General features: G+C 54.2%; 13 protein-coding genes across 13 annotated transcripts; 6 read left to right on the top strand and 7 right to left on the bottom strand.

The window, feature by feature from the left end:
* Positions 1 to 726: 726 nt before the first annotated feature.
* CLAFUR5_20340 (uncharacterized protein) lies at positions 727 to 3387 on the top strand (the record flags this gene model as incomplete). The annotated part of the gene is made up of 3 exons (XM_059463176.1): positions 727 to 1703; positions 1765 to 2837; positions 2894 to 3387. 3 exons carry the CDS (start codon positions 727 to 729, stop codon positions 3385 to 3387), a joined length of 2544 nt encoding a protein of 847 aa, XP_059319148.1.
* Positions 3388 to 4788: 1401 nt separating this feature from the next.
* CLAFUR5_12817 (ATP-dependent RNA helicase dhh1) lies at positions 4789 to 6345 on the bottom strand (the record flags this gene model as incomplete). Its single annotated transcript, XM_047911965.1, has 1 exon — positions 4789 to 6345. One exon carries the CDS (start codon positions 6343 to 6345, stop codon positions 4789 to 4791), a length of 1557 nt encoding a protein of 518 aa, XP_047768453.1.
* A 749-nt stretch (positions 6346 to 7094) lies between these two features.
* Positions 7095 to 8024, top strand: CLAFUR5_12816 (RHOMBOID-like protein 12, mitochondrial; the record flags this gene model as incomplete). The annotated part of the gene is made up of 1 exon (XM_047911964.1): positions 7095 to 8024. One exon carries the CDS (start codon positions 7095 to 7097, stop codon positions 8022 to 8024), a length of 930 nt encoding a protein of 309 aa, XP_047768452.1.
* A 115-nt stretch (positions 8025 to 8139) lies between these two features.
* Positions 8140 to 9425, bottom strand: CLAFUR5_12815 (uncharacterized protein; the record flags this gene model as incomplete). The annotated part of the gene is made up of 3 exons (XM_047911963.1): positions 8140 to 8280; positions 8330 to 8477; positions 8539 to 9425. The coding sequence occupies 3 exons, from the start codon at positions 9423 to 9425 to the stop codon at positions 8140 to 8142; spliced, it is 1176 nt and encodes a 391-aa protein (XP_047768153.1).
* Positions 9426 to 10462: 1037 nt separating this feature from the next.
* On the bottom strand, positions 10463 to 11992 carry CLAFUR5_12814 (RNA-binding protein rnc1; the record flags this gene model as incomplete). The annotated part of the gene is made up of 1 exon (XM_047911962.1): positions 10463 to 11992. The coding sequence occupies one exon, from the start codon at positions 11990 to 11992 to the stop codon at positions 10463 to 10465; it is 1530 nt and encodes a 509-aa protein (XP_047768152.1).
* A 1468-nt stretch (positions 11993 to 13460) lies between these two features.
* Positions 13461 to 14276, bottom strand: CLAFUR5_12813 (uncharacterized protein; the record flags this gene model as incomplete). The annotated part of the gene is made up of 1 exon (XM_047911961.1): positions 13461 to 14276. The coding sequence occupies one exon, from the start codon at positions 14274 to 14276 to the stop codon at positions 13461 to 13463; it is 816 nt and encodes a 271-aa protein (XP_047768155.1).
* A 293-nt stretch (positions 14277 to 14569) lies between these two features.
* CLAFUR5_12812 (uncharacterized protein) lies at positions 14570 to 15357 on the bottom strand (the record flags this gene model as incomplete). The annotated part of the gene is made up of 3 exons (XM_047911960.1): positions 14570 to 15094; positions 15161 to 15215; positions 15266 to 15357. The coding sequence occupies 3 exons, from the start codon at positions 15355 to 15357 to the stop codon at positions 14570 to 14572; spliced, it is 672 nt and encodes a 223-aa protein (XP_047768154.1).
* A 343-nt stretch (positions 15358 to 15700) lies between these two features.
* Positions 15701 to 16240, bottom strand: CLAFUR5_12811 (Translation machinery-associated protein 16; the record flags this gene model as incomplete). The annotated part of the gene is made up of 1 exon (XM_047911959.1): positions 15701 to 16240. The coding sequence occupies one exon, from the start codon at positions 16238 to 16240 to the stop codon at positions 15701 to 15703; it is 540 nt and encodes a 179-aa protein (XP_047767944.1).
* Positions 16241 to 16524: 284 nt separating this feature from the next.
* On the top strand, positions 16525 to 18785 carry CLAFUR5_12810 (Exodeoxyribonuclease 1; the record flags this gene model as incomplete). The annotated part of the gene is made up of 2 exons (XM_047911958.1): positions 16525 to 16537; positions 16591 to 18785. The coding sequence occupies 2 exons, from the start codon at positions 16525 to 16527 to the stop codon at positions 18783 to 18785; spliced, it is 2208 nt and encodes a 735-aa protein (XP_047768157.1).
* Positions 18786 to 19111: 326 nt separating this feature from the next.
* Positions 19112 to 22138, bottom strand: CLAFUR5_12809 (Mitochondrial intermediate peptidase; the record flags this gene model as incomplete). The annotated part of the gene is made up of 2 exons (XM_047911957.1): positions 19112 to 19680; positions 19741 to 22138. 2 exons carry the CDS (start codon positions 22136 to 22138, stop codon positions 19112 to 19114), a joined length of 2967 nt encoding a protein of 988 aa, XP_047768100.1.
* A 162-nt stretch (positions 22139 to 22300) lies between these two features.
* On the top strand, positions 22301 to 23172 carry CLAFUR5_12808 (uncharacterized protein; the record flags this gene model as incomplete). Its single annotated transcript, XM_047911956.1, has 3 exons — positions 22301 to 22327; positions 22377 to 22475; positions 22525 to 23172. The coding sequence occupies 3 exons, from the start codon at positions 22301 to 22303 to the stop codon at positions 23170 to 23172; spliced, it is 774 nt and encodes a 257-aa protein (XP_047768103.1).
* A 719-nt stretch (positions 23173 to 23891) lies between these two features.
* CLAFUR5_12807 (uncharacterized protein) lies at positions 23892 to 24341 on the top strand (the record flags this gene model as incomplete). Its single annotated transcript, XM_047911955.1, has 1 exon — positions 23892 to 24341. One exon carries the CDS (start codon positions 23892 to 23894, stop codon positions 24339 to 24341), a length of 450 nt encoding a protein of 149 aa, XP_047767782.1.
* Positions 24342 to 25258: 917 nt separating this feature from the next.
* CLAFUR5_12806 (uncharacterized protein) lies at positions 25259 to 26167 on the top strand (the record flags this gene model as incomplete). Its single annotated transcript, XM_047911954.1, has 1 exon — positions 25259 to 26167. The coding sequence occupies one exon, from the start codon at positions 25259 to 25261 to the stop codon at positions 26165 to 26167; it is 909 nt and encodes a 302-aa protein (XP_047767783.1).
* Between the last annotated feature and the right edge of the window lie 760 nt (positions 26168 to 26927).

Here is a 26927-nt window from a genome sequence, read left to right as displayed (position 1 = left end):
AAAGCTCTCGGCCAATCTTCTATCGCGTTCAAGCCCGGACTTCGAGCTCTTGAAGCCAGATGATCAGTTCTGGCAGCTTAGCGACAATCATCGCAAGAGACTGGACGCAAGCCTGCTATCTTCCTCAGAGGATCTGCTTCGTGGCGACAATTTGCACGATCTACTATTGATAAGATATGTCAATCAGTTCTCGTGCGACACAGTATTCTCGGCCCTTGGACTTTCCCATGTCAACATGTACGACTTGCAAGAGCAGGACAAGGCTATAGCGGTTCAAGGACGCTAGGGTCGTGAGACATTCGGCCAAATGCTCGACGCTGAAGCCATCCACAAGCTGCATCGGAGGATTAAATGATGCCAAAGCCAAATGCCATCAAGCGGATGGAGTGTATTTTGCGAGAGACTGGCCAGGATCTTAGGCTAGCAAGTATGTTCACTTCATGCCTTAGACCCATGCTCTGCACGGATCTTTGATAATCCGGCGTTAGCGTGGACCCTCGTCAGCGACCCGATTTCGTTCTCGCACAAGATCTCACGTCGCGCTTTCTTCTTGTACCTTCACCTCAAATGCTCTTATAAGTGACTCGGGAAGGTGGCTCTCCGTCGCACAAACGGTATGCACTGCTCGTTGCGCTTATGTTATCTACGCATAGCTGACATGGCCTTAGATCTTGGTGCATAAGGGAGCTGTTGGCCACAGGCAGCACATGCTGCACTCCGCTAGCTATGTCTAATGAAGCGGCCATCGAGAGCAGTGCGCCAAGCGCTCCGGAGAAGCGCCTATTGTCTGTCAACGAGCCACGGCTAGTGGCATACACTAAAAGTCTACCTCGAGCTATCTATCTAGAAGACGATGCACTCAAGAAGAAGAGGAACATGCTAAGCACGCTGATCTGGAACAATTTCTTCAGACTCCGTGATACCATCGACAAGTGTGGCGCGGACATGCTACCCATCATAGCGACCACCGAAGGACGTCGGCAACTTTTAGAGAGCTTGTCACCACCTCTCTTAGCGCGCTCGAGTCCCGATTTCGAGCCCTTGAAACCGGACAATGAACTGCAGGCTCTCGGAGATGTACAAGCTAAGAGAGTATTCAAGCGAGCCTGCTACCTTCCGCACCTAAACCTCGAGGAGCTAGTAAAGGACGAGAACCTTTACGAGCTTCTGTTCGAGAAATATAGCGGCAGTTTCCCGTCCGATATGGTGACGTCGACACTCGAACTGTCACACCTGAACCTGACCAGTCCAGGAGCCAGAAAGACCAAACTCGAGCACTATATGACATTCTGGAAGTGCGATTCGCGTGACAAGTTTGGCGCAATTTTCGACTCAGACGAGCTACACGAACGGTCCAGGCAAGATAAGGACAAGATGATGGTGAAGTCATTCGCCGGGATGGAAATGATGCAGTACGTACTCGAAGAGCTGCTGTTCATGGTACAAGTATGGAGAGCAGCTGGGCTTGAGTTCACACTCGAGGAACTGGCTCTGAAGCCGAAGAAGCAGATCCCAATACGGACTCGCGAGGCCCACGGGTTCGAAACACTCGACAAGATCTCGGACGCTGCGCCATACTGCAGACTCGGAAGGATTGACTTTCTCAGGCTCGGCAATCATGTTACGACTCAGCTTGATGCTGCCGTTACACGCCTCATGGATCTTACTAGTGATCCCACCTGCCTCAAGAACGAACTTCAGGAGTACGCTGAGCACGTTCCGCTTCTGATCAGATTCTGGCAAGATTCTGCTGTGCCCAGTCAGTACTGTCGGCTGTGTAGCCACGTACAAGGTGGTGAAGGATACGTATAGCGAAGTCGTCTGGTGGACATGCTTGCAGCAATTGATCAAGGACGCTGACTTCTGGATGACTGCCGAGGCAGAGGCTTGGGAGGAATGCGAACTCTCTGAGCGGTGCATACGAGTTTTCTCTCAACTGAGTCATGTCCTGGACGTGATAATCTCCATCATGGCAGCAGACCTTGGGCACGCAGTCCCAGCATTGAAGAAGATGCGGCCTCAATACGCAAACTACCCAGAAGACGACGCAGACGTATCAGAGCAGTGGACTGTGCTCGACGCCACTCTCAAGAAGGATGCTAAGCCCCGTGCTGCTTACTTGCATTGCCTCACCACGCTCCTATTCGACCCCGAAGCTCGCTCACTGCACAGGGCTTGGCATATCGCGAAGGCCTTCCAGACGGCCATTGAGCAGGATGCTGACGGCGAGCAGTACCTCTCACCGTGGCTTGTGGATAAAGTGTCGAAGATGAGCTTACTGGCGGAGCTGAAGCGGCAGCTGTACACGGCGCAACCACAGACAACGATGTGGCGGCACAGCGATCAGACCGAATTCAAAGGCAATGTGAGTTGGGCGCTCACCGATCCTTTGGACACTATGGACCGTGTGATCTGGGAGCGTGCAGATGACAGTGGCTTTGAGCTTGATGAGACCGCCTTTCATAACCTGGGATCAGACAGCTCAGATGCCGCACAGATTCTCCAGGCCGCCTGTGCCCGCCAGGACGCCTTCTTCAAGCCGCTATGGGTGATGCTTGGTCACACTGGGGACAAACGCATCCCCGGTGATCCAGATACTGTACCATTACGCAAGCCCACCAACGCCATCAAGAAGGGTACGCATGAAGGTATACAGGATACTGATTTAGAGGGAGCCTTCGAGCGCATATGTGAGCACCTCAGCTGGTGGCTCGGGGATCGCGCCTACGACTTCCAGATCCCGACATCTACAACATCAGTTACAACGACCGAGCCAGAGCCACTGTCTCCTGCTCACGAAGAGAACTTCACTACTCCAGAAAGCGTCGACAGAGCCAGTGATGTGCAAACCACTGATCGTAGCGATTCTATCCTACGAAACACTCCCACGCAGGGCCCAGTCCCTCTGCCAATCATTCAAAGACCTTATCTCCACAGCAATCACAGGCGACGCGCCACGCCGCTTCATCCCCGGCATCGCAAAGAAGCCCAAGCGGCGCGATGCCGCGCCCGAGACCCCCTTCAACACCAGCTGCCAACGAAGACCTCATGGCAGAACCCATTCGCGCTCCAGCAGTACCATACGAAGGGACTATCCCTGTAGACGCGCGCGCACACGCGGCACTCCAGGTCATGAACCTCACTCCAGGGATCTCAGCTGGTGAACTTGAATGGACAGACGTACTACACACCATGCAGGCGATAGGCTTCACCGCCGAGCGTTCCGCTGGAGTCATTTGGAAGTTCATTCGTGGAGACCGCTCCCTGACGGCCCATCGCCCGCACCCTGGATCGAAGTGGGCGAAGAAGCAGGCAAGGCAGTTGGGGACAAGATTGATCAGAAAGTATGGGTTTACCAGGGAGACGTTCGTCCTCCAGGATGAGTAGAGTGGGAAGAGGCAGTGATAGACCGCGACGACAGAAACCCTGCTTCGATGGCGCGGTGTGAGTCCTGCAATTGCTTTGAGGCTGGGCATCGTAGCAAGACGGCGTTACAGGCAGGCTCACTATTGCAGTGCAGAGGCGAGCCACTTCTCGTCATAATATTCATCAATAGGGAAGCGTTGTATAGAGTCATGCGCATCTCACTATATACATTACCGCCCTCCCCCCACCGCGGACACACACACACACACACACACACACACACACCGTGCTCAAGATTCAGAAGTATCAACGTTCCGTTCCTGTCCTTGCGACCGTCTTGATGCGGCACTACTCTCAACAGGTCATGAAGCAACCATGACTCTAGCCGTAGCTTTGTTCAGGGCCGTCGCCTCGATTGAACATCGAGCCAAGGCCGGTGGCTGTTTCACCATGTGGCAAGAAAGCGCTGACATCGGATTCGTATCACAGGGAAGATGTGGTGAAGAAGTGGCGCATCTTGACAGCTTGTGGGTACTGTCACTGTGCTCAATATGTTGGGAAGGAGTGGACATGGAACATTTGACACAGCAGGGAGTGAAATGAGGAGGTGATAGCTTTTCATTGAGGTATATAGATAACATGACAGAAGGCAGATCTCTACGAGAAGAGACTTCCCTACTTGCGCCACGCACATGCCCTCAACCCTGTCCTCCCCAAAGAAGTTTTCTAATTTTCGTTCTACCAGGCAGTCCATCCTCCTACCATCTTTTTCTTTCATGTAAGAGCGATCAGTATTGTTGACTGGTTGAACGTTCCGTACGATAAAGTGCAAGGCAAAGAGTGGTTTCCAGATGGTCGTAGCCTAGACTGATCATGCATCTTCTGAAGGAGTGAAGAAGATGTGATCAACATTATCGTGTGAGTCGTGGTAGTAGCACTCAGTGGGTGCAACAAGGTCAACTCCGTCCAAAGGCAGCAGTTGTTGTTGTTGTTGTTGTTGTTGTTGTTGTTGTTGCAATTGTCGATGTTCGGTCCTGTGGGTCGGCAGGATCGATGAAGTAACAGATATTGGCGTTTGCTGTTATCAGTGTGTTGCAATGTGTCGAGTTGAAGGTGAAGATGATATTGTGCAGAGGGTCGCGCGCGTCCTGCAGCGCAGTACACAATAGAGTCCAGAGAGAGTCGTCGAAGAAAAAGAAAAGGGATGCAGTAGCACACCAGCCAGGTCATCAGGCCGTAGAACCACATCTCGATCGGAAACGTTAACACGCCGGAGCATAAGAACCGGGTATCGTCAGTCATGCCCATCAAAACTCCAGCTGGCTCGCCGGCCAGCAGCCTGCCTTTCTTGAAAACTCCGCCCAAGAACGCCAAGCATACTCCTACAGATCGCGCTATGTTGGTCACGTCGAGACTCAAGGCCTAAGCCTGAGCCGCGGGAGGACCAGCGGGCGCCATCTGCTGATTCGGCCGCTGCTGGTAGCCGCCCTGTCTCTGTTGGCCCTGGAAGCCATTCTGATCATTGCGAGGTCCGCCACGGCCTCTGCCATAGCCACCACCTCTGCCGCGGCCGTAGCCGTCGGTTCGGTTGGCAGGATTCTGCAGGTCAGACCCTGTCCCTTGCTGTCTGCTAGCATTCTGCGCTGCCTGCTGCTGCTGTTGTTGCTGCCTCTGTTGTGGTGCAGTGTTGATTGGTCGGGGGATGTTCTCTGGTGTGTCATACACGTACAGCTTCTTGTCGATGGATTGCGGGATAGGCTGAATCTCAGTTCCAAGCTCCTGTTCGATACGGTACAGATTGAATCGATCATCCCAGTTGATCAAGTTGATAGCCAGACCCAGATGTCCAAAACGTCCAGAACGACCGATACGGTGAAGGTAGGTTTCGGCGTTCTTTGGGAAGTCGAAGTTGATGACGACGTTGACAGCTTGAATGTCAATGCCACGTGTCAGTAGATCTGAGCATACAAGATTGCGCATGGCGCCGTTGCGAAAGTCGTGGAAGACGCGGTTTCGATGTTGTTGCAGCATTTTCGCGTGCGAGTAGAAGCAGGAGTAACCAAGCTCTGTAATCTTCTTGGCCAGCAACTCGACTCTGGTGGTGCTGTTGCAGAAAATGATGGACTGATTGATTTGCAGTCTGCTAAAAAGCGTGTTCAAGCAGTGCACCTTCTGCTTTTCGTCGACGAAGGCATAGTACTGGGTAATACCACGCAGAGTAAGTTCGTCCATGAGGTTGATCTCGTGAGGATCGTTCATGTGCTTATCTTTGAAGTCCTTCACCACGACGGGGAAGGTGGCAGAGAACAACATGACCTGCCTGTCCTTGGGGTGAAACTTGAGCAGCTGCTCAATAGTGACGGTGAATTCTGGCGACAACAGCTTGTCGGCTTCGTCCATGACGAAAGTCTTGGCTTCCGACAGATCGGCAACACCCTTTCCAGCCAAGTCCAAAATACGGCCAGGTGTTCCGACGACAATGTGTACTGGCTCGTTGAGACGTACAATGTCATCACGCAGTCCCGTTCCTCCTGTGGTGACCATGACATTGACACCAAGGTGTTTGCCAAGCGTCTTGCATACTTGCGACGTCTGCAGAGCCAATTCTCTGGTGGGCACCAGCAACAGAGCCTGAATCTTGTCCGACTTGGTGTTGATGCGCTCAAGTGTGGGGATGACGAAGGCAGCAGTCTTTCCTGTGCCGTTCTTTGCGCGCGCGAGAACGTCGCGGCCTGATAGTGCAACTGGGATCGTCTCTTCTTGGATGGGTGAGGGCTTCTCGAACCCTGCTTCGTATATACCCATCAACAGCTCTCTCTTCAGGTAGAACTCCTCAAATTCCAGGCCTTTCGTCGCGGTGACATCCTCTGTTTGCTGCCTGCCATCTTTGGCCGGCGCTTGCAAGCCTTGTTTCCAGTCGCCGGATTGTGAGTCGTTTAGCGAGGTGCCGTCGAGCTCGGCCGCAAGCCCGTCCGCCATTGTGTGGTGTAATGTATGTGAGGCGGGTGAGATGGGAGAGGAAGTGTGCACTCGGCGGTGCTGAACGCGACTTGCTCACCAGGCCAAGATGCGGGCAGGCTGAGATGGTGGTGTCTTCAGCTAGGGATGTGCTAAGACTCACGCACGCAGGGATGTGCTAAGACTCACGCACGCAGGAATGTCCGAGAGAAGATGGTGCTGGAGAGTTCTGGTGCACGATGTTCAGTGATGGTCCCGAGGCAGTCTCGACGACTTGAGCGCGATCTGGTCTGGTTGCGCGGTAGTGGCTGTGGCTGTGGCTGTGGCTGTGGAGGCTAGCGATGAGCTGCAGAGGAAGTGTCTGGCTCTGTGTGAGATGGTGGTGAGTGTCGGTGAGGAATATGAGGCTCTGCTGTTGTGAGTGGTGAAGTAGTGGTGCAAGCAGCATGAGGCTTGAGCTCGACCTCGAAACAAGCGAATGCTGCTGCTGTGGTCCAAGCGCAACAAGCCGCCGAAACCTTCCTACAAGCACCCCCAAAGTATACTCTCACGACTCTATACTCTACGTCCTGCTATGTACACGACATTGACATTCGCTTCTTCCCTGGCGGTGAATTCACTAACAGCGATCCATCTTGATCATCGTGCCATGCGTGCTCACCACCGAATGCCCACCGCCTGCTGTGTAACACATCAGTGGGCCCAGTAAGCGAGCAACGAGGGCGTCAACAAAACTTCACCCTTCTTCGTGAACAAAACATCACGGCACAATGCTTACACTACGAGCTCGAGCACCGCGCATCCGGAAAGGTCCTTGCCTACGCGTCACCCCACAAACACAGTCCGCGTCCGCAGCAAGAAGGACCTTCAGATCCACGTCCGACAAGCAGACTCCCTTCTTCTCGTCCCAGCCCGGACACCGCACAACATCATCAGCATCGGGACGCCTAGGCCTCAACCTATTCCGCTCTTACACAAGCTATGGTCCTTCGGGTCCTGCCTACCGCTCCGCCAAGTCCGTCGCCTGGGCTCTCATCGGCCTGAATACTGCAGTCTTCGCCACGTGGCAGTGTGCCAAAGCAACCAGGGACACGAAGCTCATCCGATTCATGGACAACAACTTCCTGCTCTCCACCGACAGCATCAAGGCAGGCCGATACCACACGCTGCTTACCTCTGCCTTCTCCCACAGAGACATCGGACACTTCGTCTTCAACATGATCGCTCTCTTCACTTTCGGCAACCTCCTCGCCATCTCTGGCGTCGGCCGCTTTCACGTCCTTGCGGCGGGACTTGGGAGTGCTCTCGTCGGATCTTTGGCAAGTCTATATCATCAGTGGCCACGTCAGGCTCCGCAAAAGCGCGACGTCTGGGGAGCATTTGGAGGCGGGAGGACCAGGGTTCTCATGCAGAATCTGGGAGCAAGTGGACTGGTGATGGGACTGGGGGCCACTGCCACTTGCCTCATGCCATTCGCTCCGATGAGGCTGATCTTTATGCCGTTGATTCCGATTCCTCTGTTCGTGCTCACGCTTGTTTACTTTGGTGTCGATGCCTTCTTCCTCGATCGAGGCCAGACGGGGATTGGCCATGCGGCACACATGGGTGGCACCGTCTTTGGTGCCATCTACTACTTCACATACCTGGGCAAGTACGGTGGCGTGTGGCCAATGCTGAGGAGGGCAATCATGAGGAGGTAGAGGAGCGATCCACTCTGTATGTTCTAGTGTACGATACAACCATGGAGAAACGCCACCGCTATGCGTGCTGCACCCGAAACTTCAACCACCACCGCAACGCTTGTCGACTCGACAGTCAGCCGCAGGCCTCACCCTCGCCGTGTTCGTGATATCTCAAGCACATTCCCCTTCCTACCCACGGCTTGCAGCCGCTGACGTCGTTGGGAAGAGTCCACCCTTCACCAGCATGGCGTCGAAGACACTCGGAGCAAAAGGCCTGGTCATGTTAGCAGGATCTAGTGCCAACCTCGCAAGGCTTAGCTTACCTTCTCACAAGCACAGCATCGATCCCCGCTGATATTTGGCCTCAAGATCTCCTTGCACCCCTCACAAGCCTTCGAATTACTCCAGCTCCTCGGCCTCCAAGCAACAAGAGAATGCCTCTCCAACATCTCCGGACCCGGCCTCTTCAACCTACACACCACATTAGCACCCCACTCCACCCACCCAAACTTCCAAGATGAGTAATACTCACTTCACAACCAACTCCCTCAAAAACCTCGGATGCCACTCATCCTTATGCGTCTCCAACAACTTATCCGTCTTCTTATACGCAAACAAATCCAACACCAACTTCCTCAACGGCGCACTCTCCCTAATCCCATCATACAGAATCCACGTATCGCTCGGCGTAGGCACCGAATTCGTCTGCTCGCTCAACCGCGCAATCGTACTCAGCACATGATTGCTCAGCGGCGTCGTCAACATCCTATCAGACAACGCGTACAAATCCAACAGCAGGAAATACTTCGGAGACCCCTGCTGATTCCGCAAATCCCCATCGAGATGCAAATCATAGCACGGCGCTTGCCCTTGCCGTTGTCCCGCCGCGTGCCCAGGCCCAGCTCCTCGAGCCCGATGCTGCGAGGCAGAGACGATTTCACTCGCAGTGGGCTGCGTAGTGAGGGTCCCGGTATACAACCACTGCAAAAACCACTCCCACGTCTCCGGCTTCTCTTCAGGTAGACGAACAACTTGTTCCAACCCTTCTGCGAACGTCCCGTTGAGAGCGGCGGCGAAGAAGGGAGATGCGCCGGCTAGTAATTCCTTGTGAACGAGGTACTGCGATAACGGTTTGGCTTTACTGCCTTCCTCGCCGACGAGGACGGTCGCGGTGCTGGTGAAGCTCTTGAACGCCACGCGCAGATTGGGACGGGATGGAGCGTGGTGGGCTCGGCGCGGGCGAGCTGGGGCGTTGGGGTTGGCGACTCCTTGGTTGGTTTGGGTGGAGAGAGTTTGGTGTTGGTTGTTGTGGTTGGCGTGGTGGGCGGAGGTATTAGAATGAGTCGAGGACGTCTCGGACGCGGTGGGGGAGGGCATTTCCAGGGCGGGAAGGCCCAAGGGCGTGAGGGCCGTGGCCATCGTGGGGAGAAGACTTTGCGGCGGAGAAGCTGTGAGAGGCGGGATTGGGTGTGGAGGAGTTTGAGGGACGGTGGGAAGGCGACGGAACCAGACGGGTGTTTCGATTGGATCCAGGGTTGCGGTGTAGGTGGTGTTCGAGGGAGGTGGATGGTAGCGACGCGACGGCGACGGCAGAGCGCTCGTGATGTTCGATTTCTTTGTCCTTTCTCTCGTGAGGTTGCGGACGATAGGGACGGCGAAATTGTAGATCAGCAGACCAGTATCAAGACCAAGCGTAGAGCAGAGCAGAGCATTCAAGATACCAATTGCAACTAACGAGAGCAAGAGATACGAAACGGAGTTTGAGAGAGAAGCGAACAGCCCATAGTCATACCATTGCACCACGCAAGCAGAATCACCACAGCCGCTGCTGTATGTCTTTGTCGCATGCGGACGACTGCATCGCCTCGCAGCCGGAAGCGGACAGTACTTCACTCCAGCAGCACGCTGCGGCTCTGACGATTGTTGAAACGTGCAGATCTCCGTTGACACTTCCATACTTACGTGCCTATCATTGTGACCGACGTGAGTGGAAGAGATGCTTGTGGTGATGGATGCGCGGGAGTGAGTGCGCTGCTGCGCGTCCTGAAGTTGTGTTTGTCGCCACGGCCACAAGCAAGCTTTGCTGTGGAATGCTGCACACACGGCACGTGGCGCAACAATTACATTCCCGATCTCATGCACGATCCCAATCTGAACGAAGCGAGCCACATGCGTACTGCATAAACACCAACCAAATGCATTGAGATTCATTGTCTCGTTACTGGTTTCTAATACAGTAAAGTCGTGTGCGCCTAGGCCACGACATTCTCCTTTCTATGCGCCTTTCTCTTGCTTACTCCTTGTCCTTACCACTGCTGCAATCCGTGTTACGAAGCACCGCTAAAACAACCCGTGTTAGCAACCCCAATCCCCAACGCCAGAAGATCCATGGGTATGTGTGACAATCCCTGATGCAGTACTCGTACATGGGGCTCCGTGAAACAAGCTTTCCGCAACTATCGGGGCATGATAGAGTTGGAGTTCTTGCTCGACTCACCCAGCCTCGAGTAGAGCATGTAGAGCGCCATTTGGTTGCATTCCTGGGTTCCGGTGATGGTGACCAGTCGCTCGTTGTTGTTGTCCTGGGGCTCGTTGATCTTGATGACGCTTCCACTGAGTTGGCGGATCTCGTTGATCTTGGCACCGCCTTTGCCGATGATTGCGCCGACCATGTCATTGGGGATGAAGATTTGCTGAGTGATCGGTTGACCGGGCACCATACCCTGCATCGGCTGTTGCGGAGGTCCAGCGTGAGCCTGTGGTGCAGCATGCCCGTATGGTTGCGGCTGCTGTGGGCCAGCTCCGACGTATGGCGCGCGTGGTGAACCAGCACCGTAGCCCATGGGTGCTTGCTGAGGTGGCAGAGGAGTCTGTCCTTGCATGTAGGGTTGTCCGTATGCTGGCGCTGGTGTACGCTGGGGTTGCGGGTGTTGCTTGTTGCGGTTGTAGTCAGGATGGCCCATCTGTCCACCAGCATGCTGTGGTACGTATGGAACGACCTGCATGCCGCCTGGAACCACACCTTGTGGCCCGCCATGTCTCCCAGCATAGTTTGACGCTGCTGGGCCGCCAAAGCGATCAGTCAACTGTTCGACTAGAGTGCTACCAACGTAGTAAGTAGCTATGTGTACGGCGTCTGCAACACCAAGGACGACAAGCGAGCGCTCGGTAGAGAGTGGAAGGCATGATTCGGATGCATTGAGGCGTGCACCAGATGCCTCTTGGATCTCGCGAATGCGCACGCCCTGCTTGCCAATGATGGAGCCGATGAGGATGTGTGGGATGAGGAGGCGGAGTGGGTAGGTCTTGGACTGGGGAGTGGAGGGCTGGTCGAGGGGTTCTTGGTTGAGAGTGCGAATGATCAGACCGAATGCCTTGGCAACAGCGTCCACCAGACCGCTGACAGTGAGGACGCGTTCCACTGCACCGCGAGTGTACTCGCTCACGGTGCACTTTGCGCCAGCCATGCGACGGATCTGAGTGACATTCTCGCCGCCCTTACCAATGACGGTCGCGGCTTCCGCGCTAGAGATGATGGCGCGTACGTGGAGCCACGAGGACTCATCCTGGTGGTGGTAAGGCATGGGAGCTTGCGACGACTGGCGATCTTCTGTGGTGCCATTCGTTGGAAGTGCTGCTACAGCATGCTGCGATGGCAGACTGTTGTCAAGCTGCGAGGCGTTTGTGGGTGCATCTGGTACGACGGTGTCACCTTGCTTGTCCGTGACATCAGCCTCTGTCGTGGGCACGGTCGCATCGTCTCCGTCTGCCTTGGTTCCTGCAGCTTCGGTGTTGTCAACCTCCGCAGTTTCTTCATGTACTGGCTCGCTGGGAGCCTCGGTCGCATCTGCGATGTCCTCCTTGAGGATCTTGTCGAGAGCAGGGCGCTTGGCATCCGGCTGGTCGTTCGGTCCCGAGGGTGAAGATGGCTCCTCGAGTGGGCGCTTCTGTGTCGCTGTTGGAGTCTCGGTGGGTGTTTCGGCCATTGTGAATGGTGTAGCTTTGGTGTGACAACGTGGGGTGATAACGTGAGAGGGTGCTGTGCCAGGTACTTGACTGTCTCGATGCGAGAAGTCTGTTTGATTGCTTGTCTGTCTGCTCCTACGTACAAAGACGAACGCGGAGGATTGGGTGGGTGTGGTAGAGGACAGGAGCGGATTTGTGCTGTGGCTGAAGTCGTGGTTGTGCTTGGGTGCGATGGAGCGGTCAGGGACGGTGCAGCGAATATGGCCGGAGGTGTGTTGCGTGGTGTAGTGGTGGTGAGCGCTGGAGAGGAAGCAGAGGAGGGGCTGCGGTGGTAGAGTGGGATGCGCACAGCGCTCGGAGAATGCAGAAAGACAAGGAGGTCTTGCAGTGAGTGATGAGCTGGTGCAGGAGGAGTTCGTGAAGAAGGTCGAGGGAGGAGTGGTGTTGGTGCTGGTGCGGGTGTGGTATGCGCAAGGTGCGTGGAGAGGTCGCTGATGATACAAGCGAGTAATAAGAAGCTTGCCTGTTCTTTCCTGCGCTTGCCGGGCGAAGGTTTGCAGGGAATGTGCTGAGTCGCGGTGTCGCGGTGGAAAGTGTGTTGGAACTTGGACGTCGAGTTGGGAGGTGCAAGGAGCAGGAGCAAGACAGACTGAAATGCAGGGATAGTAAGCCACGTGACCATAGTGTGACGTACCCCTGCCAGTTTGCCAGTTTGAAACATGGGACATCACCTCCTATTCGCAATGATAGCACCTGCTGATTTCAATCACTGTCAATCACTGTTGGCTGCTGTTCATCATTGAGTCCACCATATTGTCACCGCTGTGAAAGGAGCGATGACTCTTCAGCGCCGCAAGCACGGCCGCTTCAATGCGATTGCCTTTTCAGATTACCTCGAGCTCGCGGGCATCATGGACCAGGCGTACAATCTCCGACCATCACACCTTAACTCGTCCACGAAAGCATAATGCGCATGGACGATACTTCAATCGGCGGTGGAGCATTGTCCCAACTCGCTTGTACTGCTGAATCTGGACGCTCGTGGCTCGAAACAACCTCTACGAAAGAAATGCTGCGCAACGGGCCAAAGGCTTCGAGGCTCCTTGATGAGGCAAACGAGGAAGCGCTGGGTTGCAACGCAGCATATCCTGAACCATATCCTATCGTGCGTGACAGGACGTGTTCGATTCCTCGGCGAATGACACGATTTCTTCTTCCACCATCCCACCCAAAGCAAGTCCTCTCATCCCATCTTCTACGCGCGTTAAACGAATATCCTATTCCACCTTTCCCTCAAACCTCGCATGATGTCTGGGTTGTAGTGCCATAGTCACCTCTTCCCCACGTGCTGGGAGCGACGCGCCCTGACTCCGAGCATACTGCTATACACCGCGCAACGCGACGACGCTTCAGCAGATTGGAGCGCTGGCCGTCGGTCTTGGAGAGACGAAGCGCCACTGACGGCAATGAACCGTAAGACATGTATGCTCAGCCAGTAGCTTCTTCAGCCTCCCTCTTCCGTTTCTTGTTGCCACAAATGGCACCCTGAGCATGCAAATGGTAGTCGCAGCAGCTAACAGTGACGGGTATGACGGTACCACGTGGCAGCGGAGGGATGTTGTTCAGCATCTTGGTGAGGTGATGAGATGCATCATTGCCTCTGAGACCTCCTATCAGTGCTTGTACGAGCCATAACTCGCGGTTCGGGAGTCGATCTAGCACTGCCATGATGAAATCTTGCTGGAAGCGCTTGGGGCACATTTCGAAGTCATTCTCGATGTATCGCCGTTCAAATTGTACCCACAGATGCATATCGACGGCTAGGCGTCTGAGCGGCGAGCCCTGCATTGTCTGATTGTAGACTTCCTCGATGGTGTCTGGCTCCAGAGGCTCTACCGCTGCCACACCTTCACTGTATTTCGCCAGTATTGCATCTATAACATCGTCCTGGAAGCTCTCGTCCTGGATTTTGCCACCGAAAATACAGAGTTCGACGAGAACGTGATAGCACGCTTCGTCCTTTGCATGGCCTTCGCTGTTGACAGGAAACTGGATCGTGCTTGAGCCTCTGCGGAGATAGCCAGCATAAATGACTAGATACCAAAGGTCATCAGCTGTCGTATCCAGAATTCTGATTATTGCGGCTGTGTCGTCATCCGGACTCGCCACTGGCTGCTTGCTGAAGATGTTGGTACGACTGAGCAGGTGTCCTCGCTGTATGGTTTCGAAGTCCTTCTTTCTCTCGCCGACGTGTACGACCACGAGGGCGGACTCCTTGATGCACGGGTCGACAAGGTCTGCCATAGCGGTGAATGTCTTGTCTATGGTGTGGTGTCGCACTCTGACGATGTTGTGACCGAGTGTGTGTGGTGGGGGCGAGTCTGGAAGTGGCGCGATAGCTATGCAATGTCTAGTGGAGATGTGTTGAAAGTGCGCTGTGACACAGGCACCAGCATGAGCAAAGTGAAAGTGAGGTGAGGTGAAGGTGAGGTTACTCACATGAGAACCTGGTAAGTGACTGACTGGTTCTGACTCTCTTCGGATGATGTTGTCTTCAGCCATGTTGTGACCGCCACATGAAGTGGCCCTGGCTTCTCTCAATGACGATCCCTCTTGCGAGTCGTCTCCGGCCGCTTCTCCTGATAACATGGCTTCTCTCCATGGTGATGATACGTGCAGGTCTCCCCTCGCTGAAAGACGAAACCTCGATCCTGGTTGATCTGTGCACGCGCAAGGTCGAAGAAGAACTCGCCCATACCTTCCGTGAACATTCCCACCTCCCAATTGTCGAACCACGTCTCTTCGCTATATCTTGCCCACAAGTCAACCAGCAAGCACCGAGCTGGGTCACCGGCTTCGGTGTTCTTGTACACGATTTCGACGCACTTCTCGTCTGGAATTGGGTCGTCGATGCTGCAAATGTCGGAAATGATCGCATCCATGATGGCATCCTGGAAGTCAGGATCTTGTAGCCGTGCTCCCATGGCATAGAGCTCGAACATTGTGTCGAAGCTGGTTAGCTGCTCAGATGCTACGATTCGAGTCGTGCATAGCCACTGGACGTACACCGTGAAGGCTTTTGGCCTCTCTTCCGGTAATTTCAACACTCCTCCCCCGCCTTCCTTCAAGTCATTGTCAACCATTGCACCAAAGAAGCCGGAACATATGCGTCATGGATGTTTGTGTACGAAGAACTCTTCCTCGGTGCTGTCGACTAAGATCTTAATGACTCCGCCGGTGATACTGACACTCATTAGCTACTGGAGCTCGCCTTATAACGCTGTGAATCGTACTCTGGTGCGTTCTCTGCCCTGATCACGGGATTGTACAGGCGGATTTGGGGCGCCATCGTTGTCGCTCCCCTCAAATGTTTGATGGCTTGCATGAGCAGTCTGAGGTTGTCCAAGTTGGCATGGCATGTAAGGCGCGCAGGAGCTGTGGCACGCTTTTTGCTTGGAATTCGCGCGATCCTTGTCGCGCGCACGGTCTTCCGCCGATGTGCAGGAACGCCTCCGCCGCACCTTCTTCCACCGGGAAGTAGTCACGCTGCACTTGAGAAAAGCAGACATATGCCGTAGATTATGCGCAACATCGTTGTTGTCATGCTCTCATTTTCGACGAGAAGCTTCCATTGCCGACCATGCCGAGAGCAAATGGTCGTTGCGAATCAACTCGAATCAAATCTGATTGCCATGATGTCCTTTCAGTGTCAGCCATCTAAGAGCCATTCATGACGCTCCTCGGGGCGGGAACTGGCTCTCCTTGACTTCGCCATCCTTCTGCACCCTCAAAAATCTCAAGCTCCCCAACCCGAGCCACAATCCCTTCCACTCGTCCAGCTTCTGCAGCGTCTCCACGTCCTGCAGATTTGGCAACCAGAACCCACTCACAAACTCCTGTGCCTCCGCTTTCACTGCCTGCTCCAACAATGACTGCCTGTTCGATGCTGGTCTTCCTGGTCGTCTCTCCGCCTTCAGTGCATTCAGCTCCTCGTCGTGGCGCTGCAGAAACTGCGCTACCAAATCCTTCATCTCCTCCACATTCAAAGGATGCAGGGTCTCTGGCAGTCTGTCTTGGAAGAAGGCAACGCGCTCAAGCCATGGCAAGTTCGTCTTCTGTTTGGTCGACTTCATGTTGGCCACCCGTTCATCTCTCGCGCCTGCCCTTCGTAGTCGTTGAGCATCTCTGCTGTTCTCGTGAAGCGCATTGATTTTGGTTCCCTTCTTCTTTGTGACTCGCTTGGTTACTTTGCTTAGTTTGGAAGGCATTTTATGTATCTTCTGCTCCTTTGTGATTCTCTGAATGAACGGCATAAATTTTCGAAGTCGGATCGCAAGAGCGGACAGAGCGTGCTTCGGTCCGCATTCCCGAAATTCAAAACGCGTTGATCCTGGTTCATTGAAGTCGCGTCACTGCCTGCACACGCACACTTCGAGTCCCGACGAGCATTTGCACCACTAACATACAGCGGGTACGTGAAAGACATTGTCGGCGGCGGACAACACAATGGCGTCTTGATTGCTGGAAAGTATAGCAGTCGTCGACCCACAACATGGGCATCCAAGGTGGGAACATCTGGGCGGCTACACTGGATGGCGCTCTCTGACAAGCAATGCAGGACTCTTGCCGCTGCTCAAGAGCATCCACAAGCCGACACACCTCCGCAACTTCTCGGGCCAGACGCTCGGAGTCGACGCCTATGGCTGGCTCCATCGAGGCACAGTCTCGTGTGCCATTGAGCTGGCGGAGGGCAAGCCAACACGGAGACACATCGACTTTGCTCTGCACCGAGTACGGATGCTGATACACTTTGGTGTGAAGCCATACATCGTCTTTGATGGCGACTATCTTCCAAGCAAGGCGCATACCGAGAAGGAGCGAGCTGCAAGACGGAAGGAAAGCAAGAGAGTGGGCCTGGAGCTGCTCCGCATGGGACGACCCTCACAAGCACACCTCGAGTTGCAGAAAGCCGTCGATGTCACACCCGTCATGGCTCGTGAGCTCATCGAGGAGTTGAAGCGCCTCGATGTGCCATACGTAGTGGCACCCTACGAGGCGGACAGTCAATTGGCGTACCTTGAGAAGCAAGGGACGATTGATGGAGTCATCAGCGAGGACTCAGATCTGCTGGTGTTTGGCGTCAAGTGCCTTCTCACCAAGCTTGACCAGTACGGAGAATGTGTCATGATCAACCGATCAGATTTTACGTCCTGCCGTGAGGTCAGTTTGGTTGGCTGGACAGACAAAGAGTTCCGGATGATGGCCATGCTGAGCGGCTGCGACTACTTACCTGGCATCGACAAGATGGGTCTCAAGACTGCATATCGGCTTGTCAGGAAGCACAAGACAGTGGACCGAGTTGTGCGGACGGTCCAATTTGATGGCAAGATGAAAGTGCCAGCCGGCTATCTGGACGCCTTCCAGAGGGCTGAGCGGACTTTCATGCATCAATGGGTCTTCTGTCCACAAGCGCGGTGTCTGCTGAATCTTTACAAGCTGCCAGAAGGATTAGACGCCGCCAGCATACCATACATTGGCAAGCATGTCGAGCCAGAACTGGCGGCAGGTGTTGCACGTGGTGACCTGGACCCGAACACCAAGCAGCCCATCCAATTGCCCAACCGCTTTCAGGACAGGGCAAGAACACATTCGAGGACTGTCCAGACACCAGGCGAAAAGAAGGGCACACCAATCACAGAGTTTTTCAAGAAGCGGACTCCGCTCGCTGAGCTTGACCCGAACTCTTTCACACCATCGCCCACTCAGCAGCGTCTTTTGGAGCCACAGAGCAGCGTTGCCTGGTCTGCTTCGCAGATTCCTGCTCCTGTTCGATCTTTCGGCCTCAGTCGCAGTACTACTGCCCCGGTACCATCTTCTTCCGCTCCTCGAGTGTCCCGCAGACACGTTACCGACCCTTTTCCATCAACACGAGCATCGCCTAAGAGGCAGAGGCTTTGTTCGGAATCGAACATTGCCACTGCCATGAAAGGCAATCATGATCTGCAAGAAGGTATGACCAGCCGTTTCTTCGCGAAGACACCTGCTCAAGATAGCCCCTCGACGCGAAGGAAGTCCAGTAAGAAAGAGGAATTTGATCTATGGTCGGATGACTCGGTGGCAGAGGCCGTGGCAGCTGCCACAGCTACTCCAGAGCTGACCCAGACTACTGCTGTCTCGTCGCCCAGGAAGAGGAAGAAGTTGGCAGTGTTTGCTGACCCACCAGCCGACGAAGGCGATACTTCCGTTGGCGACATGACCCAAGACTCAATCGATACTACCGTCTCGTCCGTATTTGATGACGTGACAGAGTCCGGGACACCGGATACGTCGTTCGCAGACACTCCGCCACCTCGAGAAGCAAGCACCTTTAGCAAAGAGATTGCAATCAACTTCGCTGCATTAAAGTATAACAGTCCCTCCGCAACACGCAGAACTATCACAAGGGCCAATACTACACCACTTCCATCAAGCATCTTGCCACAGAAGACACAGCGCGGGGACACGACCGCATCAGCTGTGGAAGAGATTCAGGAAGAGGTTCGGGGAACCGTGGTCGAAGAGGCCGCGCTTGTGCCCAACTCGTCACCGGCCATGTCGAGGAGTAAGCACACTGTCGTTGCCGCCGACGACGATATCATAGACGATGATGAGTTCCTCGCGGCTGAGAAGGAGCCCCTTCACTCACGGCACACCTTCTCACCCAAAGGCAGTGAAGACATGCTCGTGCCCGAGAGCCCGGGTGAGGCTTCAGACAGCAGTGGTGGTCAGGCTAAGCCCGGCCTTTGTTTGAGCCGCTTTGCTTTTGTCGGATGATGGACTTTGAGCAGCATTGTTCAGTGCACATATTCACGATACCCATACGCCGTTTGCAGAGAGAGGAGAAGGAGTACATTGGTTGTATTAGCGGCATGTTACCAGCGTTCAGGCTCATCGGAGCTGATGCTTTCTTCAATAGCGATCGATGCTGTTCATCAGGATTATGCAGAGCACGAATGTTAACGATCATGATTATCAAGTCCTTGTGGGTCAAGGTTCAATCTTCACATGAGTCTTGAGATAGCCGGGGCAACGACTCTTATCCCCACAATGTGAACCGCCACATAGTGGTACACATATCCAGGAGTGTAGCGTCGAAAATCTCAACGATTCCACCACGGCGGTCCACCCTCAGGCTCACATACCACCACATCTACGGCTTCAATCGCGTAAGCAGGCCGACTCGTCTCCACTGCTAGTACACCAGGATCGCGTCGGATGAGCTTATCCCGTAGACTGGCACTCATAGTCGCCTCATAGCCCCAAGTGAACTCGCGCAAAGCGGCGAAGGCGTGTTGATCGATTGCGAGGGTACGAAAGTGCTTCTCGAGGGTCTGGCCGTCGTGCAAGGAGATGACGCACTCGTCTGGGTATTTGTCGAGTACGCCCATGCCGTACAGAGGCGCGAGGGTGTTGCTGAGGGGTGGTAGCGGTGGCTGTGCGGCTGTGGATGTGAGGTGGAGGAGAAATGGGATGAAGAGGATTGAGATGTATCGTTGTTTGAACTGCGTTGGGCGACTGAGGTGGTAGGTCTTTGCTTGCTGTTGGTCCAGACCCAGGCAACACTCGCAATGATCGGGAGCTGAGCACCAGTTGGCCTCCACGTGGCATGTTGGGAAGAATAACTGTTGGACAACGATTTTCTGGTTCGCAAAGCCATATACCACGCCGTCTTGGTCACAAGATCTGTACATATATTCGGTTTCCCCTTCACCGTCTCAAGTATGCACACCCCACTTTCCCACCATCTCCATCGCCCCCTTCCCACCCTCAGCCAGAACACCATCCTTCTCTTGCAACACACCAGCAACGCACCGCCATCCATCCCTCCCACCACCCCATCGCAGAACCTCTCCTCTAAACAGCGCTCCCTGCGCAGGGTTGACAGCATCACCTTGCTGCCTTTGAAACACATCTCTCCAAATCTTGCCAGCGATTGCTCGATCAAATAGGTAGGAGTAGTACGTAGCGCCATAGCCAAAAAGGTGACCGAAGAAGCCTTGCCAGGATGTACCTTGAGGTTCGGGGACCGATGAGTATTTGTTCCAGACATTTTGGTAGACCTTCGTGCTCTCGCCAGCGTCTTGCCAGGAGAGCGATTGGGAAGAGTGGTATTCTTGATCGAGCATGGCGAGCAGGATTTGAGATTCTGTCTCGGCTCCTTGCATTCTCTTATCGATCTCGACACGTTCTTGGACGCGGCTGGGGTCCAGTGGCGTGTCAGTCTCCCAGTGCCGGGCGTAGAGTCCGAGGACTTCTGGTGCGGACGCAAAATTCTCCATCAGCACTGAGGGCAGTTCCGCGAAATCCGTTGCGCAGCGGGTTCCACTGACGTTTTGGAGTGCAGTGCGGCCGCAGATGGAGTGGACCGCATGACCCATTTCGTGGAAGAGTGTTGTGAGTTCGCGGAAAGTGAGCAGGGTTGGACGCTTTGAGCCTTGTGGTGGGAGGGAGAAGTCGCAGATGAGTGCTATGGTGGGGAGTTGATACAGGGCATTGTTGTCGCGGGAGTTAAAGTTCGTGGCTAGACCATCGTTCACAGCTTCTTGGGCGGTCGAGAAGGGTGAAGAGGAGTGGGAGCTGATTTCGGCGGCTTCGTGCATCTCTTCGGAGCTGATACGGCGGGAGCAGCGGAGCGTGAAGTGCGCAGGATTGGGGCTTTTCCCTGGTCGTTCGAAAAGGTCGCAGTAGATTACGGCGATGTGGCCTTCGTGGTCGTCGATTACGTCCAGGCGTCGGACATCTGAATTCCACGTTTCGCCAGGAAGTGTTTCGTGAGGTACTAGACGGATGCCGTAGAGACGATGAAAGAGACGAGACAGTCCCTGAAAGACCGTACCAAGAGAGAAGTATGCACTCAGTACATCGGGTGTTCGTGCTTTCGAGCGCATCGAAGACATGAGCTGAGTGGTGTAATAGTCTCGATCCCATGCATTGAGCTGTTCTGGTCGGTTGAGCGAGTGAGCATCGCCCTTTTTGAGCTCAAGCAGTTCTCGCAACTCTTCTCGTGCATGTGGCGAATTGACTTGAGCAAGACCGTCTAAGAACGAGGTGACAGCTTCAGGCGATTTGGCCATCTTGTCGGTCAATGTCATATGGGCGAAGCTCTCGTAGTGTGACAGCTTCGCGAGCTCTGCTCGTAGTCGAAGCATTCGCTCCAGCCGTTGCAGGTTGTCCTTTGAAGAAGTTCGGTTGGCCATGTATACCTCTTGCCGCACATCGGCATCCTCTACAGTCCGCAGTGCAACCTGCGCTGGCATTCCTTCAGTCGGCAAAGTCACGTTGCCCCATTTAGTCAACTGTTTGACGAATACAGGATCCATCCCCTTCATCTTGCTGCTGCTGAACTGAAGGTATGGCTTTTCCGGCGCCATGCTGTCCACAAATGCATTACCGACTTCAGCAATCTCATCTGACAGCGCCACGAACGCTTCTCGTTCTTTTTCTGGCAAGTCTATCGCTGACTTGGAGAAGTCTCGTATCAAGATCTCGGCCACGGTCTTCTCTTCTACGCTCCATGATGCATGTACTTCAGGGATCGATGCTGCCTTCTTCAATTGCTCGTTCAATCCTGGTGTGGTATTCAGGACATTCATGTACTGAAACATGGCAGCATATGCTTGGGTAGCAGCAGCCTGTATCTGCCTGTCTGGGTGTACTGATCGAATGAAATCACTCAGATCGATAACACGACATAGCAAATCACTCAATCTATCCAAATCTCGTGTAATCCTCTTGTACTGGTCTACCGTGTTGTACTTCAACACCTGTGCAACGATCTTCTGGCACTTCTGCAGTGTGACATTCGCGAACTCTCCAAAGCCCTCTGGCTTGGAGAGATAGCGATTCTGTAGCAGGCCAGCACTCTTCCCGCCAGAGTGGTATTTCGTCTTGGACGAGAAGTCCTTCCAGAAGCGCGGCGAGTCGAAGATCTGTCGGAGTGTCCGATCATCGTGGGCAATGCTGGGTGCAGCCGTCGAGATTGGTTGTTGATAGTCGTCTGCAACCGCGCCTGCTGCCGCTGCTCCTTTCGTTCTGCTGGAGGTGACAAGCGATCGTCGGGATTGTCGGACTTGTTGACGGAGACATTGCGGGCATGTCCACGCCCGTTGTTCTAATCGTTTGAACATGCTCACGTGCTCATCGCTGGAGGAGTGAAAGCAGTCAGGCTGTACTTTGTGGATGCACCTCCGACTCCCGCCGACATCCGAGCTTGGCCGAGTTTGGAGCTTTGGAGGAGGCTCAACCTACAGTAGACGACAGCAAGCCATTGAACGGCCATATCACATCCTATGGCTTTCGCACCGCTGCTACGGCAGGTAAGAAGTAACGTGTGGTATATAATGGCTCAGTACTGATCATTCGTAGCACATCCTGCCCTTAGCAGGCCTCTCTGCCGGCCTCGCGCTCGTCCCAACCCGAACAGTCTACGCGGAAGAGCCTCCCTCAGATCCCATAAAAGCGATCGTATGTTGGACAGCAGCATAGCATTGGACACAGTCTCACGCATACACAGCGCGCTCGCAAACCAATCTACGACTCCCCCACCGAAGAGCTCGCCCGCCAAGTAGGCGCAACCACACCACCTCCAGCCTCTGGCATCACCGAGAAGCCCCAAGAGCAGGAAGATGCCTCCACCCCACCAAGGCCCACGCCCACCGACAAGCTCGCCGCCCAGGTGAAAGCCTCGCGCCTCTTCCTGCACCGCTACGCCGTCAAAGCCGAAGACGCCGTCAACAGCGGCATGAACAGCATCATGGACGCCGAGCACTCCTTCACCAGCACAATCGCATCCCTCGCACCTCCCAAAGAATCGAACGAGAAGCTCCTCCCCGGCGGAATCTACGTCCTAGTCGCGGCGATGGCGGGAAGTATCATATCGCGAAACAGGAACGTGCTGTTCCGATTCGTGACGCCGGCGTTGACGGGTGTGGTTACTGCGCATTATGTTGTGCCACGGACAACCGGGAATGTGGGCAACTTGATCTGGAAGTATGAGGAGAGGTTTCCGGTGGTTAGGGATAACCATTTGAGGGTCAGCCAGGGTGTGAGGCATTTCATTGAGACGGGGAAGGCGCATAGTCAGATGGGCCTTGCGATGGCTGAGGAGAAGGTGCAAGAGGCGAGGGAGAGTGTGCAGGATTGGGTCAAGAAGGGAAGGTGAGAGGTCACAACGGCAGGTGAGGCTCGTCGATAATGATTGAGCGCTGACTGTATAGATAACGTGCTACCTCCCGAGATGGAGAGGCGAAAAGAACAATTCCTGTGTACAACCACCTATTAGAGTCTCTGTTGTTAGCAAGACTTGAGGTCGTTGCCTCGCCCATTCGTGAATCTTCTCGCCGGTGTGCATCAGGATTTGATGTCTCAGACAGTACTGCAAGCTCATGGTAAACAGATTCGCCCGACTTAGCTCATATACCATCCAGCTTCTCCCAAAGCGCTCTGAGTTCGATCATGGAAGTCCTGCAAGCTCGTACTTTTCCTTCTTGGTGAGCCATGCCCATGAAACGGTAGCAGGATTGTAAAGCTGACATTGCCATCGAGACAGAAGTGTGTACACTGAGTTCCCACTTCACGTGGACTTCCAGAATATGATCCTTTTATTGCTCGGTGAATGGCGAGCAGGAAGCACATGCCTGAGTGCTGCCCGTGGGGCTGTGACTACATTCGACTCGCGAGAGTCATTCACCCACATGCGCTTCTCAGCCCGCGCGTTGACTGCCGCTGGTGAAGGTCGTTGTTGCTGCTAGAAGCGCTTCGAGTTTCCCGCAAGCTGCCACAGCAATCACTTCGCCTTCCATATATTCAACAGCCCCAGAAGCACATGGTAGCGTGGCACCTAGGGCGAAGCCAACCCAGCCAGTGCCACTCATTTTCGACATGTCAGAAGATACCACCCGCAAGACTCGCTCACAAACCCAACGCAAGTCAGAGACCCAACAGACCCTGCCAGAACTAGACCTCAGCATCGACCCTCCCAACTCAGACAACCAAAATGCAGACCCCCAACCACCACAAGACCTCCCAGATTCAAACACCCTCGAAGGCCGCCTCTACGCCGCGTACAAACGTAAGCGACTGGGAACAGCAGATCCTCTCGATCCTAACTCCAAACTCTCCAAGATCCAGCTGCAGAACATGATCGAAGGCGATGCTGAGCATAGGCTCGGATATCGCCCGGTTTATCATGAGTTCCACGATACGGAGATTCGGCGCGGGATCCCGCTGGAAAATCGCGTGTGGATGACGATCTCGGAGGAGGCTGGACTTACGGTGGGGGAGGATCGCTCGAAGTACTTCCGTCCCGATGGGAAGTATACGGTGAGGTGAGGGAAGATGATGAGATGGCGGTGATTTTGGGTTGAGTTAGTTTTGGGGCGAGGTGGTGTTGGGAAGATTGTAGGTGGAGGAGGTTAGCTAATACAGGGCGGGACAGGCTCTGTGTTAGAGGTTGTGACATCGGAGCGTTCACGCGGGTACTTTGTCATAGCATCATGCAAGTTCATAGTGCTTTGATTCTACTGTCTCTGCATTCTACACCACATTCTGTGCTCTCACCTCACGCATGTACACATTCAGGCTTTCCCTTTGCTCCTGTCGCACTGAAAATCTTCTGAAGCTTGACTGCAAAGTGCCCTTCTTCGTCAATCTGGTTCGTGTACTATTGACGGTGGAACAGGCTTTCAGAGGTTAGACACTGTAGCAAGCTGATGGCAAACAGTAAATAGCAACATATCATAAGAGGGAAATCTCTTAAAGCGCAGTCAACCTAAAACAGGCAATGAGTCGCCTCCTTTAAACAGTAAGTCGGGATCCAAGCAGCACCGATAGCCACGGACTGGACTAACAGAGCAGCATAACAGATCGTATATACACATCGAGAGAGCGTCAGACGTGCCCTATATACACTCTACGTCTACGAGAGCACTGAGCTGCCCTAGTCAAGATGGCTTTTCAGTGAACGAAAGCAATCTCTAGCACATGCCTGGCCGCTACTCGCGAGGATGTTGATCATGCGGCGATTCACTTGCGTGTCATGTGTTGGTCCTTAGCGGCTTCGGGTCTCGCTGGGCCTGTGCTGTTAAGACTCTCTGCTTTGTCCTTCTCGATACTCGACAGACTCGACCACACCCTTCACAGACCACCGCAGCACAGCAAGACCACCACCACCGTCCTACTTTGTCGACGTCAGAATAATCATCCGACTACCTCGACAACAGGCAGACCATAGTCAAAACTTCGCGACAATGTCTGGAGCTAGCAGCAGCGACCAGCAGGAGCTCGTGCTCGCAACCACTTTTCTCCACTCGGGTGGCAACGGCAAGACCTGGGAAGACGACAACAGGACGATTCTTGACAACAATGAAGAGACTGAACGTCTTTTCGGCGAGCGCCTAGCTAAAGACCTGAACCAAGTCGGCGTCTTTACTACCGTGCAGTCACTCGGAGATGAATATAGCGCTTGCAAAGGCCTCCGCGAAGGCAACACCAGACATGGCGACGTTCGAATTTATGGTACAAGCAAGGGTAGAGGATACTACGACGCCCGGTTCGGTTCGAAAGGGTTCTACCCCCACTGGCTCTGGACGATGTGCGGCGGGAAGTGCTTCTGTTTTCTGTGTGCGGGCAAGAGACTTGGTAGTGAGGGAGAGTATGCGCCTTTGATTCAGGAGATGTTGAAGAGTTTGCCGCCGATCAGGCTTGTGACAGCGGCGGCAGAAAACACTCAACCTGATACAGACGTTGCAGCGACTACCGCGTCTCTACCACCTTCACAGGGCGAGCCAGCGGCCATCCAGTCTGGAGCACGCCTCGATTCTATAGTCAATCTCACGGAGGAGAACGACGACGCGCCAGACGCCCTGCGCTACGCACCCGATACTGTAGTCCCTGCAACAGCAGAGGGCGCCATCTCAACAGCACCACCGCAAGTCCTTTCGAAGCGCAGGCGCGACAATTCGGACGACCAAGACCAGAGCGAGGGCGAAGGACGGAGCGGCTGGAAGATTGGGAAGAAAAATACTCCAGGCTTCATGATGGAGGAGGATGACTTTGCGGAGGATGAGACGTTAGAGGATTGGCTAAGCGATCCCTATCGATCTCTGATGGACCCCATCGAAGCACTATGGTACGGCGACGAAGGTCCAGAATTGTAGCCGCAACCTTGAGCGTTCTCGCGAGCGTGTGCTTTATCTCTTGTAGCATACTCCTCCAAAAGTATTACTTTGCTCTCATGTCTTGTGGTGCACATCATTGCATATTCCTCTCCCAAGCGTGATATCTTGGCATCCCGTGATGACGCGGCACAGCGAGAGGGCGCTTCGAGCCAGATTAAGGCACTACGCCACGCGAAGGGGCTTCAGACCATGTAACGCTCTCAGAGTGTCGTAGCAATACCCTAGAATAGTGCGCGTCATGCAGGGAGTGTAGCAAATTCTGCGGCCAGTGTCGTACTTCAAGATGGACCCAGCTGGCGTGCGAACCCGTTTGAGGCGAGAGTTCTGGCTAATGCACGCGCTCTAGCTCCCATTCATTAAGATGCGTTTGGTCAATACATCTCTGATATCTCGGTGTAGTGCAAGAGAATGCCAGCTCCTTGTTCTCAAGTCCAGCGTGAGGCTGTGCAGCTTGCAACTTGAGGCTCATGATATCTGGAGTTCATCTTCTTTTGTTCCAACCACTTGCTTCGTTAGCTGTGCCTGACACGCATGCAGCGTGGAACTGTGAAGGCAGACTCGCATGCCAAAGGCAGTATAATGTCACTCGATCCGCTCGAGAGTCGTGTAGCACTGTTGTGCCTCTGCAATCATGGCTTACTTCACACTCCGTCAACCAGAAAACTGGTCGACCTTGGACGTGCTCGACATCAAGACTGTAACGCTCTTTTTCACATGCGTTCCATAGGCGAAGAGGCGG

This window comes from Fulvia fulva, chromosome 11, assembly GCF_020509005.1.
Source record: "Fulvia fulva chromosome 11, complete sequence".
Taxonomy (NCBI): domain Eukaryota; kingdom Fungi; phylum Ascomycota; class Dothideomycetes; order Mycosphaerellales; family Mycosphaerellaceae; genus Fulvia; species Fulvia fulva.
The sequence above is the reverse complement of the archived record's forward strand: the minus strand, read 5'-3'. Positions and strand labels throughout refer to the sequence as shown.